This window comes from Mobula hypostoma, chromosome 19, assembly GCF_963921235.1.
Source record: "Mobula hypostoma chromosome 19, sMobHyp1.1, whole genome shotgun sequence".
In the NCBI taxonomy this organism is placed as follows: domain Eukaryota; kingdom Metazoa; phylum Chordata; class Chondrichthyes; order Myliobatiformes; family Myliobatidae; genus Mobula; species Mobula hypostoma.
Genome location: NC_086115.1, coordinates 20,049,025 through 20,063,588, shown reverse-complemented (window position 1 = coordinate 20,063,588; position 14,564 = coordinate 20,049,025). Strand labels below are relative to the sequence as shown.

General features: G+C 44.5%; 1 protein-coding gene across 1 annotated transcript in view; it reads left to right on the top strand.

Annotated features, from left to right (window-relative positions):
* Positions 1-13,978, top strand: part of hk1 (hexokinase 1) — a 78,682-nt gene extending 64,704 nt beyond the window's left edge. The window contains exons 16-18 of the mRNA XM_063071495.1: positions 2,602-2,757; positions 2,859-3,092; positions 13,217-13,978. Of these exons, the coding sequence (XP_062927565.1) occupies positions 2,602-2,757; positions 2,859-3,092; positions 13,217-13,358 (532 nt within the window). The 3' untranslated portion in view covers positions 13,359-13,978. The remainder of the gene's footprint in view (positions 1-2,601; positions 2,758-2,858; positions 3,093-13,216) is intronic.
* Positions 13,979-14,564: the final 586 nt, after the last annotated feature.

Below are 14,564 nucleotides of genomic sequence, written 5' to 3'. Positions count from 1 at the left end.
GGCACATTCTGAAGAAGACCTCCGGTTTATCCTGAGTGCCTTCGCTAAGGCATATAGAGCCCTAGCTCTTGTCCAAGATCAGCCACTGCCCAACCAGCCATTTATCCAGCCCTCCTTAAAAGTTGACAATATCACCCTAGACCCACTTTACCTACCTTGACAGCACACTCTCCTTAAAAGCAGACATCGACTCAGACATCAACCACAGCCTGAGTAGTGCTAGTGGGTTAAGGAAAAGAGTCTTTGAAGACCACGACCTGCAAGTCCAAACAAAACTCTTGGCCTGTAGAGCACTTGTCCTTCCTACATTACTGTATGGACTATCTATAGTAGACACCCGAAAGCCTTGAGACAAAGAACCTTACGAAGGATTCTGAAGATCAGCTGGAAGGGCAGATGCACTAACACCAGCGTACTGGAGGAAGCCAACATGAACAGCACCTCCATCACGATAAAGCGACACCAACTCTGATGGATGGTCATATCATCCGGATACCTAACTTGCGTCTCCCCAAACAGATCCTTTACTCCCAGTTCAAGGAAAGTCAGCGAACCCCTGGCATTCAAAGGAAATGCTTCAAAGATAACATTAAAATCAGCTTAAAGAAATTCAACATTACATCTAAAAACTGTGAGGACATAGCACTCAATAGATACACCAGGAGGAAATCTACTCAAGAGGGAGCAGCACTACATGAGAACGACCTCCACTGTGTCGCAGAGAAGAAGCAGCAGCTGCAAAAGGAGAGACTGAACAACCAAAAGACCCAAACACTGACCATGAACCTCCACTTACTCGTGTCCACGCTGACCAGAATATGTGGAACCCAACTGGCCTCTACAGCCACCTGAGGACCCACTAGTAGACAAGGTCTTAGGAGAACATCTTGCTCAACTCAAAGTGATTGCAACAAAATGTTTTGGTGCCTAGTCAGCCTTGAGTATTGATAAGGTGGTTATCTTTACATAATGGACTTCACATGCATTTCTATGACTACAAAACAGATTCTTAAATGCTGATTATGAAATAGATGTAAGAGCTATTGGAATATGAATAGAAATAATTAACATTACTATAACAATGAGGCCATTGAGTTGTACAGCACAAAAATAAGTCAGTTGACACACAAGTGTCAATGTGGATAGCAAGGAAGACTATCATGGCTTGCAGAAATATCTGGATTAGCTGGAAAAATGGGCTGAAAATGACAGATGGAATTTAATGCTGAGGAGTGTGAAGTGATGCATTTCAGTAGGACTAACCAGGGTAGGTCTTGCACGGTGAACAGGGCTCTAAGGAGTTGGTGGAACAAAGGGATCTGGAAATACAGGTCCATAATTCATTGGAAGTGGTGTAACGGGTTGCTAGGGTTGTAAAGAAAGCTTTAGGCACATTGGTCTTCATAAATCAAAAGTATTGAGTCAGGAGACGGGATGTTATGTTGAAGTTGCTGGTGAGGCCCAAATTGGAATATTGTGTGCAGTTTTGCTCATCTACCTACATGAATGATATAAATAAGGTTGAAAGAGTACAGAGAAATTTACAATGATGTTGCTGAGACTGGGGGACCTGAGTTATAAGGAAAGATTGAATAGGTTAGGACTTTATTCCTTAGGACTTGGAAGACTGAGAGGAGATTAGATAGAGGTATACAAAATTATGAGGGGTGTAGAAATTGGGCAAATGCAATCAGGCTTTTCCCACTGAGGTTGGGCAGGACTATAACCAGAGGTCATGGGTTAAGGATGAAAGGTGAAAAGTTTAGGGGGAACATGAGGGAAAATTCTTCAGTCAGAGGGTCGTGAAAGTTTGGATAGGTACATGGATAGTAGGGAGTGGAGAGGAGGTCAATGTGGATATGAGGTTTAAATAGTTTTGAGATGGACTAGATGGGCTGAAGGGCCTGTTTTGTGCTGTACTTTTCTATGACTCCAAATCTCTACAATAATTCCATTTGCCCTCACTAACATGAATCCTGTGCTTTACCCTTTTAAGTGTCTGTTTAAATGTCTATGAGAAATATGTACTTTAATAATAAATTTACTTCGAACTTGGGGCAGAAATTCAGGCTCTTTTCCCCATGGTAAGGGTAATGACAGACTCAAAAGATGACGGGAATGAGGTTTAATGGGAATTTGGGCAAAATGGCATTCTGCCCCCCCCCCCCCCCCCAAACACATGAGAGTAGTTAATTCTTAAAACCTCTCTGGTAAAGAAGGTGGTGAAATCGGGTATAATCTTTGATAGAACCAGGTTTATTATCACTGTCTTATATGATGCAAATTTTTTTGTTTGCAGTAGCAGTATACGGATTCCTATAAATTACAAAATACTGCAAAAGAAGGAATAATGACTTGGTGTTCATTGAAATCTGATGAAATTCGGGAAGAAATGCTTCCTGTGTTGTTGACTGTGTCTTTCACTCCAGAAAAAAAGAGTCCAGCCTATGTAATCTCTCTCCTCAACTAAACTCCTCCAATCCATTAACTTTTGTGTCATCCCCAAATGTACCAATCATGTGCCCTGTATTCACATCCAGTTGAGATTAATTGGAAGTGATACTTCAGTGCTGAAAGGGTTGTTGTCACTGTCATTTCTAGGTATGAGAAGATGATCAGCGGGATGTACCTGGGTGAGATTGTGCGAAATGTGGTTACCGATTTCACCAGACGAGGATTCCTGTTCAGGGGGCAAATCTCGGAGAGACTGAAGACAAGAAGCATCTTTGAAACCAAGTTTCTTTCCCAGATAGAAAGGTATCTAGACTTCTTCCTTAAGATTTTAGCCATTTGGCTTGATTCTGCTGAAGTTGGTGGCTGACGTGTCATTTTGGTTCTTTACCCGTCTGTGGATGCAGTGACTGCCTGGCTCTGCTGCAGGTCCGTGCAATCCTCCAGAACCTCGGCCTCGACAGCACTTGTGACGACAGTATCATCGTGAAGGAGGTGTGTGGTGTTGTTTCTAAGAGAGCTGCCCAGCTCTGTGGCGCAGGGATGGCTGCGGTCGTTGACAAAATAAGGGAGAACCGGGGCTTGGACCACCTGGAGATCACTGTCGGCGTTGATGGAACTCTCTACAAGCTTCATCCACAGTAAGTGCTCGACTTCTTTAAAATTTCTTGTGTGTTGTTGAATTGATCAAGTTTCTGTTTTAAAACAGTATCCAGACCACCAACTTTGCTGCCAGTCCCCAAACTTAATAACTACGTCACCTACCTCATCAAAATATGACAAACAACAGGGGACCCAGCACTGATCCTGACAGCACACACTGATCATTGGCCTTTAATCTGAACATTTCTCTCTCACCTTCCTTGTTCTCCTCAATCTCTCCCTCACCTGCTTCCTTCCAATTTATACATAGAACAGTACAGGATCTTTGGCCCACAATGTTGTGTCAATGTTTTAACATACTCCAAGATCATTCTAACCTCCCCTCCTACATAGCCCTCAATTTGTAGGAACTTTTCTTGAATCAGTGGGCACAGGCTCAAGAATACACTAAGAACATCTACCTTCTCCAGAGCAACACACACACGATGCTGGAGGAACTCGGCAGGTCAAGCAGCATCTATGGTAATAAAAAAACAGACGATGCTTCAGGCTGAGACCTTTCTCAAGACTGGAAAGGAAGAGGGAAGATGCCAGAATAAGATGGTGGGGGGATGGGAAGGAGTAGAAGCTAGAAGGTGATAGGTGAAGCCAGGTGGGTGGGGAGGAGATGAGGTAAGAAGCTGGGAGTCCCCTTCTCCCATTTCCAACCCTCTTCCTCCTCTTGGATACCCAGTTCTGGTTTTCTGCCTGCTCTGGATCCTTTTCGTATCTAACTGCTGACGAGACCTCAACCAGCTTGACTTTGGCACTCCTCTCTTCTCTTTGGACCTTGCCCCTCCGCCCCCCCCGAACGCACTGTCCCCCTCCACCTTCTCTGCACCAACCCCAGCCTCACCATCAAACTCGCAGACAAAGTGGATGCTGTTGTAGTCTGGCAGAATGACCTCTGCTGAGGTCAGGCGGCAGTTTTCAATCCTCTCCCTTACCCCCCCCGAAGCGAACCCCACTCAGGACTATCAGGACATTGTCTCCGACTCCAGCACCAACCTCATCATCTCTGGGAATCTCCCATCCACTGCCACAACCTCATAGTTCCCTTACCCTGTTTGTTTTTATCTCCTACCAAAGATCCACAAACCTGACTGTCCAGCTAGGCCCATTGTTTCTGCCTGCTCCTGCCCCACTAAACTTGTGTGAACATCACTCGACTCCATTCTATCCCCCTTGGTTCAGTCCCTTCTCTCCGATATCTGTGACACATCACATGCTGTCTATCTCCTCAACCACTTTCAATTCCATGGCCCTGATCACCTCACTTCCACTGTGGATGTCTAGACCCTATGAACTTTTATTTCCGATCGAGAAGGCCTTAAACCTCTCCACTTATTTCCCAACAACGGACCCGACCAGTTCCCTTCCACCACCACCCTACTCCGTCTGGCGGAACTGGTCCTCACCCTCAACAATTTGTCTTTTGGTTCCTCCTACTTCCTCCAAAATGAAGGTGTAGCCTTGTCCCCAGCTATGCCTGCCTTTTCATTGGCTACATGGAACAGTCCATGTTGCAAGCCTTCCCTGGTAATGCTCCCCAACTCTTTCTGCACTACATTGAGGACTGCATTGGTGTTGAATTATGCACCCGTACTGAGCTCATCAATTTCATCAACTTTGCCTCTGCAAAGTCTTAGAAAAGTACAGCATAGAAACAGGAGCTTCAGCCCATCTAATCCATTTAAACTGCCTCCTCCCATCGACCTGCACTGGGACCATAGCCCTCCATCCCCTACCATCCTTGTACCTATCCAACCATCTCTTATATGTTGAAATCGAGCTTGCATGCACCAACCTTGGTTTCACGCGCAGATTTGCTGATCCAGTTAACATCCAGGTCGTTGATATGGATGACAAGCAACAACGGACCCCACACCGATCCCTGCGGCACTCCAGTAGTCACAGGCCTCCAGTTGGAGGCAACCACCCTCTGGCTTTTCCCACACAGCCAATGTCTAATCCAATTTACTACCTCATCCTGAATGCTGAGCAACTGAACTGTCTTGACCAACCTCCCATGCAGGACCTTGCCTTGCCAAAGTCAATGTAGACAACATCCACTGCCTTGCTTTCATTAACTTTCCTAGTAATTTCCTCGATAAACTCTAAAGAATCGTTGGACAAGACCTAACACACACGAAGCCATGCTGACTATTCTTAATGAGTCCATGTCTATCCAAACAATTACATATCTGGTCCCTCAGAATGCCTTCCAATAACTTTCCCACTACTGATGTCAGGCTACCGGCCTATAATTTCCTGGTGTATTTTTAGAGCCTTTCTTGAACAGTGAGTGCCGGAACAGATAGTGGAGTGGTTGTGGATATAGATGTTGTTAAGACCTCAAACAAAATTAGGGATCAGAGATTTGAGCATGCTGTGACTAGCGTCCTGAGCTGCGTATATATTTCATGCAGGAAGTATTGCAGGAAAGGCGGATAAGCTTAGAGCATAGATCAGCACGTGGAATTATGACGTAGTCGCCAATACTGAGACTTGGTTGCAGGAGGGGCAGGACTCGCAGCTCATTGTTCCAGTGTTCCATTTTTTTGGATGTGATAGAGTGGGAGGGATTAAAGGGGGAGGGTTGGCATTACTAGTCAGGGAAAACGTCACGGCAGTGCTTCCACAGCACAGACTGGAGAGCATGTCTAGTGAGGCCTTATGGGTAGTGACTGAAGAATAAGAAAGGTGTGACCACATTAATGGGATTATATTATAGACCACATAACAGTCCATGGGATTCAGAGGAGCAAATTTATCGGGAGATTGCAGACTTTTGCAAGCAACATAAAGTTGTGATAGTTGGTGATTTTAACTTTCCACATATTGACTGGGACTCCCATAGTCTAAAAGGGCTGGATGGCAAAGAGTTTGTCAAGTATGTCAGGGAGGTTTCCTTAATCAGTACATAGAAGTCCCAGCAAGCAAGAGTGCGATACTAGATCTCCTATTAGGGAATGAGACGGCACGTGACAGAAGCTTGTATAGGGGAACACTTTGCATCTAGTGTTCACAATGCCATTAGTTTCAAGGTAATTATGGAAAAGGATAGGTCTGGTCCTTGGGGTATAAGAAAGGAACTAGCAAGTGTGGACTGGGCCAGGTTGTTTTCTGGCAAAGATATAATTGGTAAGTGCGAGGCCTTTAAAAGTGAAATTTTGAGAGTACAGAGTTTGAATGTTCCCGTCAGAATAAAAGGCAAGGAAAACAGGCTTAGAGAACCTTGGTTTTTAAGAGATATTGAAGCCCTGGTTAAGAAAAAGGAGGTGCATAGCAGGTACAGGCAAGTAGGAACAAATGAGGTGCTTGAGCAATGTATAAAATGCAACTGAACACTAAAGAGGGAAATTAAGATAGCTAAAAGAAGACAAGCGATTGCTCTAGCAGACAAGATGAAAGAGAATCCTAAGGCCTTCTGCAGATATATTAAGAGCAAAAAGGACAAAAAGGGGGAAGGGTGATGGAATGAGATGCCAGGGAAAGTAGTGGGGATGAGGGTTTGATTTCAATATTTAAAAGAGATTTGGATAAGTACATGAATGGGAGAGGTAGGGTTATGGTCCAGGTGCAGGTCGAGGTGCAGGTGCAGATTGATGGTTAAGCACAGGCTTGATGGGCCAAAGGGCCTGTTTCTGTGCTGTACTTTTCTATGACTCTATCTTTAACGGGACCTTACGACCAAACACATCTTACCTTCCCTCCCCTGCTCTCCGCAGACATCACTCCCTCAGTATTTCCTTGTCCATTCATCTCTCCCCACTAATCTCCCTGGCATTTATCTCTGCAAGCGGCAGAAATGCTACACCTGCCCATTCACCTCCTCCTTCATCTCCATGCAGGGCCTCAAAGTCCTTCCAGGTGAGGCAACACTTCACCTGCGAATATGTTGGGGTATACTATATCTGTTGCTCCCGATGCATCCTCCTCCACATGGATTAGAAGGCCTGTCACCTCCCCTGGTGTTCCTCCTACTTTCCTTTCCCCACGGTCCACTCTTCTCCCCATCAGATTTCTTCTCCAGCCCATTACCTGTTCCACCTTTCACCTTCCAGCTTCTTTCACCTATCATCTTCTAGCTTATACTCCTTCCCCTCCCTCCATGTACTGATTCTGGCATCTTCCCCATTTCTTTGTCAGTCCTGATAAAGGATCTCAGCTCGAAACGTCGACCGTTGATTCATTTCCCTTGATGCTGCCTGACCTGCTGAGTTCCTCCAGCATTTCGTTTGTGTTATTCTGGATTTCCAGCATCTGCAGAATTTCTTGTGTTTACACTTCCTCCAGATCCACCTCTTTCAAAACCCCCAATAACTTTTATATTGGAGACAAGAGGGTAGGTCCCCTTGAGGACCAGTGTGTTAATATCTGCGTGAAGTTAAAGGATATGAGGGAGCTTTGGAAGGAATGCATTTCTCACTGTGAGTCAAAATGGGGGAGGTTGGAGAGTTAAAGCAGGACACTGATTGCTGGAGCTGTCTTTATCAGGGACGGAGGTTACTAAAAACACTGGAACACCTCAGGGCAGATTCATCCCCTGAGCTGGATGGGGTTTACCCCAGGATACTTAGAGGAGCAAGTGAGGATATTGCTTGGGGTGGTGATGGATCTCTTCTGTATCTTCATTAACCACAGTCTGGAGGTGGCCAAAAGGACAAGGCAGGAAACAACAGGCTGGTGAGCCTTGTATCAGTTGTTGGGGAAATCTTTAATGGGCAGGATTTACGTTCACCAACAAAGGCAAGGACTGATTAGGAGAAATCAGTATGTCTCACAAACCTGATTAAATCTTTTGCAGAAGTAACTAAAATTGATGAAGGGCAGAGTGGTAGTGGTATTTTACATGGACTTCATACTTTTGATGAAGTCCCACGTAGTAGGCTGGTCCAAAAGGTAAAGGTGTAAGGGATCTGAGGCCTGTTGACATTCTGGAATGAATATTGACTTGACAATAGGAAGCAGAGGGTAGTTGGTGGATGGGTTCTTTTCTGACTGGATATTTGTAATATATGGTGTATGCAATGCTCCTTTGTCGCTTGGACAAGAATGTACATGGTCTGATTTAATAATTCTGCAGATGACTGGTAAATTGAAGGAGTCAGAGAGAGTGAGGTAGGATAGATCGGGATGTACAGTAGATCACCCATAATTTTGGGTGGAGCATATGAAATTTAATACAAACGAGTCTGAAGTGCTGTACTTTGAAAAAGACTGATAGAACATAGAGCAGGTGGCAGAAACCTTTGGACCATTTATGTACGGAGGAATCTTGGGGTGCAGTGCATAGGTCCATGAAGGTGGCAAAGTGAGTTCATGGGGTAGTGAAGTGTGCATTTGTAATGCATGCCTTCATTAGCCAAGGCATTGAGTAGATGTCTAGACAACATTGGTTAGACTGAGTTGCAGTGTTGTGTACAGTTCTGGTCACCACCCTACAGGAAGGCTGTACAGAAAGAGTGTAGAAGCAGTTCACCACCATGTTGCTTGGAATGGGTGGCTGTGGTTATGAAGAGAGCTGGGAAAAGCTGGGTTTATTTCACTGAAATATAGGAAGCTGAGGCCATGAACACATACAAGTTAGTACAGGTCGACCTTCACTAATCCAGCACCATTGGGACCTGAGGAGTGCCGGATTAGTGAAAATGCCGAATTACAGAAGGATCACATTGAGAATTATCAGTGCCGGGTAAGCAAAGGAACCGGATTACAGGTAGTCAGATTAGTGGAGGTCGACCTGTAATATTTATGTAGGGAAGAGATGGATTACTGCATATACTCAGTGTCATCTTCTCCAGGACTAGAGAGTCTGGAACTGGAAGACACAGCTTTAAGGTGAGAGGGGTTTTTATAGGTCAGTGGTTTTTCCACACTGAAGGTGGTGGTGGTCTGGAAAGAGTTGCTGGTAAAGGGAGATACTATTACAGTGTTGAAAAGGCAGCACAGTAGCAGAACGCTTTGCAGCACAGCACCAGCTGTCAGAAGATCAGGGTTCAATTCCTGCTGCTATCTGTAAGCAGTTTTTATGTTCTTCCTGTGACTGTGGGGTTCCTCAGAGGGCTCCAGTTCCCTCCCACATTCCAAAGACATACTGGTTAAGGTTAGTAAGTCATGGTACTGGTTAAGGTTAGTAAGTTGTGGTACTGGAGGCATGGTTAAACTTGCAGTCTGCTCCCAGCGCACCTTTTGGGCTATGTTGGTTGTTGACGCAAACAACACATTTCATTGTATGTTTTGATGTATGTGTGACTGATCTTTAATATTTGGACAGAGACGTGGAAATGAAAGGCGGGTTATGGGCTTAGTGCAGGCACGCAGGAGTTACTTATTTGGGCTTCACGGTTTTAGGAAATTGGTCCGCCTTTATTCCTTGGAACATAAAAGAATGAGGGGTGAAATCTTTAAAATCGAGAGAAGTCCAGTAAGTCTTTTCCCCAGGGTACAGGAATCCAAAACTAGGGGGGCATTGATTTGTGAGAGGGGCAAGATTTAAAGGGCATGCTTACACAGTGGTGGTAAGATTATGAAACAAGCTGGCAGAAATGGTTGACATGGGGTAAAATTTAAGAAACACTTGGGTAGGTAGATGGAGGGGTGAGTCTTAAAGGGATGGGACTTAAAGAGATATGGGCCAAACGCAGGAAACTGGGCACTGATCTCAGTATGGACTCGTTGGGCCTGCATTTTAGCTGTGTTGCTGTATAATGACTGAGGAAGCAGATCTGCCTCTCAGAAGTGGTTACAGTGAATGCATCGCTGAGGGTCTCGCCAATGTGCTTATTGACTTTACAGAAGAGCTTACTGCTCCGAACTAACTAGAGTTTAGTTGTTAGTGTCTGGGGTTATTTTATCTAACAAAACATCCTTTGTTATATCAACCACTCAGTTAACAGTGTATCAAAGGAATGCTACATGGCGCATGCATTTCTCAAAGGTGCACTCATCTTCTTGTATTCTAAACAGCTTATTTTAAAAAGTAATAAGTCTACATAAAATGTTTCAGCAAATCTGTATAATTATTAGCTGAAACATACAGTATATGTGATTTTAAAAACAAACTGCTGGAAGTACTCAATGGGGTTTTATGTTGAAGTTGTCTTAAGACATCTGTGAGGCCAAATTTGGTTTCTGGTCACCTACCTACAGGAAAGATGTCAATAAGATGTCGAGAGTACAGAGAGAATTTACAAGGATGTTGCCAGGACTTGAGGACCTGATTTATAAGGAAAGATTAAATAGGTTAGAACTTCATTCCCTAGGGAGTAGGAGAAGGAGGGGAGATTTCAAAGAGGTATACAAAATTATGACGGGTATGGATAGCATAAATGCAAGCAAGCTTTTTCCACTGAGGTTGGGTGAGAATAGAACTAGAGGTCATAGAGGTGAAAAATGAAATATTTTAAGGGAAACCTGAGGAGGGATATGGGTTCGATTGCAACATTTCAGAGAAGTACATAGATGGGATGTTATGGAGGGTAATGGTCCAGGTGTGCATCGATGGGACTAGGCTGAATAATAGTTTGGTATAGACCACATGGGCTTGAAGAGCCTGTTTCTTTGATGTAATGCTGTACGAGTCTAACTCAGGATCAAACAGCATCTGTGGAGGCAAACAGATGGGTGAAGAAACCCAGGCGATTAGCTGTGTGAATGAGGGACAGATGAAATCAGGCAGGAAAACTAATCTCGGTTACGGGATGCGGAAAAGGTGAACCAAGGGAAGAGAGTAGTTAGGTAGAGAGTAAGTGCGTAAGTTACACAGGGTTATGGGTGTGGGTTACCTGAAATTGGAAAAGTCCATGTTCATAGCATTGGCTTTTAAACTACTCATGTAGAACAAGAGGTGTTCTTTCAGTTTGGATCTGGTCTCATTGTGGCAGTGGAAAAGGCCAAGGATAGATAGGGAAGGGGAGTTGAAATGACATGCAGCTGAAAGCTCAAGATGAGTCCACCGCTGCAGGAAGAACTCCTTGGGATGTTATGTTGGAATTGGGAGGCTAAGTTTGGAATCCTGGTCACCTACCTACAGGGAGTATATAAATGGGATATCTCTCCTGAGAAAATTTACAAGGATGTTGCCAGGACTTGAGGACCTGAGTTATAGGGAAAGGTTGAATGGGTTAGGGCATTATTCCCTAGAGCGTAGGAGAATGAGGGGAGATTTGACAGAAATATACAAAATTATGAGGAATATAGGGTAAATGCAAGCAAGCTCCCCCCCTGCCCCGAGTTCCACCAACAGTTTATGCCCCAGAATCCAGTATTTGCAGTTCTTGTGTGTCCATGCATACTGTACCTAGTTGATCTGAGAAATAATTACAGAGATCCAGTCATTTAAAATTGAGGTGTATAGAAATCTTTTCTTTGTGAGGCTGGCAGGACTCTAGAATTCTCTATCAAAGATGGTTGAAGAGTCTGTATCATTAGAAACATTTAAAGAGGTAGATAAACTTTTATAATATCAGCCAGTTGAAGTTTCTGTGGAGCTGGGAAAGAGCAGTTCAGGCCTGGGGTAACTTGGCAATAGTGGGACAGGCCTGCAAGGTGAGGGTGTCTACTTTCTACTTCTGTGATCTAATGTGATTACTACTTTGCTATCGTGTCCCTGTCCCTCTTCAAATTGATCCCAGTTTGTTCCCGGGTAACTGATTGCAACCAAAGCAGAGCGTCTGCCCTATTGTATTCACAAACAGGAACATTGCGGCAAATCACCCGGGGTGTCATTTTTTTTAATGTGTGTCAGGATTGAGATAACATCAAAGAAACACCCATAGCATAGCTCAACACTGCCTGAAAGTAGAGTTTGTTTCAAAGAATGTTGTGCTGCAAGTTGTTATTATTGTAATGACTGGTTAGTCACTAGGTATGTGCCAGGAATGGCGGGGGTGAGGACGGTCTGTATACAACCAGGTGTTGGTGGAGTGTGGAGACTACAAACACAGTCCGTCTCACAAGGAGGCCATTTGGCCCACAGGCCCCTGGGGGAGCAAGATTATTACCCCTCCCCCTTATTTCCCCACAGCCCTTGCTCATGCCCAACACCAAAGGAAATCAGCCAGTGGATGGAAAGAGAATGTTGCTCTGTGAGCAGAGGTTGAGTGGAGGGGAAAGGGCGAGGGATGACCGTCCCTGAGGAATGCCCTCTTCCAAATGTGGGAGAGGATCTGCTGATATTTGCAGTTAATTGATGGGACAAAGGGGGAAGAGGAACCAGAGTGAGCAGAACATAAACGCTGTCTATTCCCCTCCGTAGATGCTGCATGGCCTGCTGAGCTCCTCCAGCGTGGATTATTTTCCAGTTTGTTTGTTTGTTTAGAAGGGCACAGTACAGGCCCTTCCGGTCCAGTGACCCACAGATTTATCCCCTGCCTACTCACAGGACAATTAACCTATTAACCGGTACGACTTTGGACCGTGTGAGGAAGTCGGAGCACCCAGAGGAAACCCACGCGCTCATGGGAAGAATGTACGGACTTTCTTACAGGGAACGCTGGAATTGACCTCCGAACTCCGAAGTCCTGAGCCTGTAATAGTGTCGCACTAACTGCTACGCTATGGTGTATGCGTCGTTCAAGATTTCCTGCACCCCTCGTGTCTCATAAAGGTGATGCAAACAGCAAAGTGGCAGGCTAATGTATCAAAGCTGCACTGTACCACCTTCCTGCTGCTCGGAGCCCCAGTTTAGCACTGCATAGGCTGGAGAATCCCAGCTGTGATGAGACCTCTGTAATGCTAAGTGATTTTGGCAGCTCCGTGAGCCTTTAAGAACAGATGAACTTGACACCCATTCCCAGGTCATAATTAGAATCCTGATTTTAATTCTGCTTTGTATCATGTTCTCCTTTTCATCTGGAGTGGTCTGTAATCCTACCAGCCCTGTGAAACTTTTGATTACTGCCTAACCATACATCCATTGCCTAAGCAAATACTATCTTCCTATTGCAAACCTCCCCTCACCCCATTTCATCCCCTCCCTACAATTGGGGTGGTCAGTTCATCTACCTCACCACTCCCAGGGCCGAGCCTTGCCCTTTGCTTATTATCCGTGGATGTGTTGCGTGAACTGGGATCAGCTTCATTCTTACTGAGATTGGTATTTCTCTCTCCTCAACAGCTTTTCAAAGATCATGCACAAAACAGTAAAGGAACTGGCTCCGAAATGCAATGTGACGTTCCTGTTATCGGAAGACGGCAGTGGGAAGGGAGCTGCCCTTATAACGGCGGTGGCATGCAGACTTCGCGAATTGGGGCAGTAGGACCTGTTGCAGGAAGCACCAAGTCCTATGGCTGGAGTAGTATTACATATCCCTTACGCCTCTCTTACTAAAAGAGCTATGGCTTGATGATCAGGGTGAGGTATTTTACAAGTATGTTGCGCTAAGTTCGGCATAGATAAGCATCCCAAAAAAAAATTGAAATACCCTAAAGACTAGCAACAACGTACTTGTTAATTCAAGGCTGCTGGATTTGCAAAAGTCCCAATTTAAAATGATCACTGTGTTCAGTATCAACTTAAATTTCAATGTCACCTTCGCATTTAAAGTGTCTGTCCATTGAGTTCTCTGAGAGCTGTTGAAGGATTAAAACCAGAATCCAGTTCCAGATAACCGACTTTGTTATAGTCATACAGCGTTCTGAGCAGCAAAGGATTCCTGCTTCACTGTTGTCCACTATGTAATTCTGTGTAGTGCTGTGGCGTGTCTTCACAAAGGTATGTCTATATATTTGGTAACTGAAAATTTACCCAATAAATGCGATCAATTATAGCAATCTGAGATGTATTTTCAGAAAAATTAGCTGGGTATTGTGTTACACATTACTTTCACCTTGTCTGGGTGAATGCGTCAAGATAAATAAAGATGCATGCCTTACTGATGTTGCAGAACCTTTAATTTTATACACTCTGTTGAGGCACTCTGTTTTAAAGTGAAATTGTGGATACATTAAAGTTGATCTGTTGTGCATCATTGAAAAGCCTGGCTTCTTTTGGAGAATGTTGTGGTATCTTTACACAGCTGGTCACCAAAACACTGAGATGGTACGGCACAGAGACAGAGCATTTGGCCCACGATGTCTGCACTGACCATGATTTTATCTGCCCTCCATTTCACACTTGTTCATGTATCTAAACGTCTCATTGCTATCATACCCATTTCTGTCATTTCCCCTGGCAGTATACTCCAGGTACCTACCACTCTCTCTTGTCAAAAGAAATTACTTCATATCATCTCATTTGAACCCCTCTCACCTTAAAGCAGGGGTTCCCAACATGGGGCCCACAGAGCCCTCGGGTCATGGCATAAAAAGAGTTGGGTAACCCTGCCTTAAAGCAATTATCTCTAGTATTTGACATTTCCCAGAAAAAAAGACCATCTACTCTATCTGTACCACTCATAATTTTATACCCTTTTACTTAGTCTCCCCTCAGACTCTGGCCCTCCAGCAAAAACAATCCAAGTTTG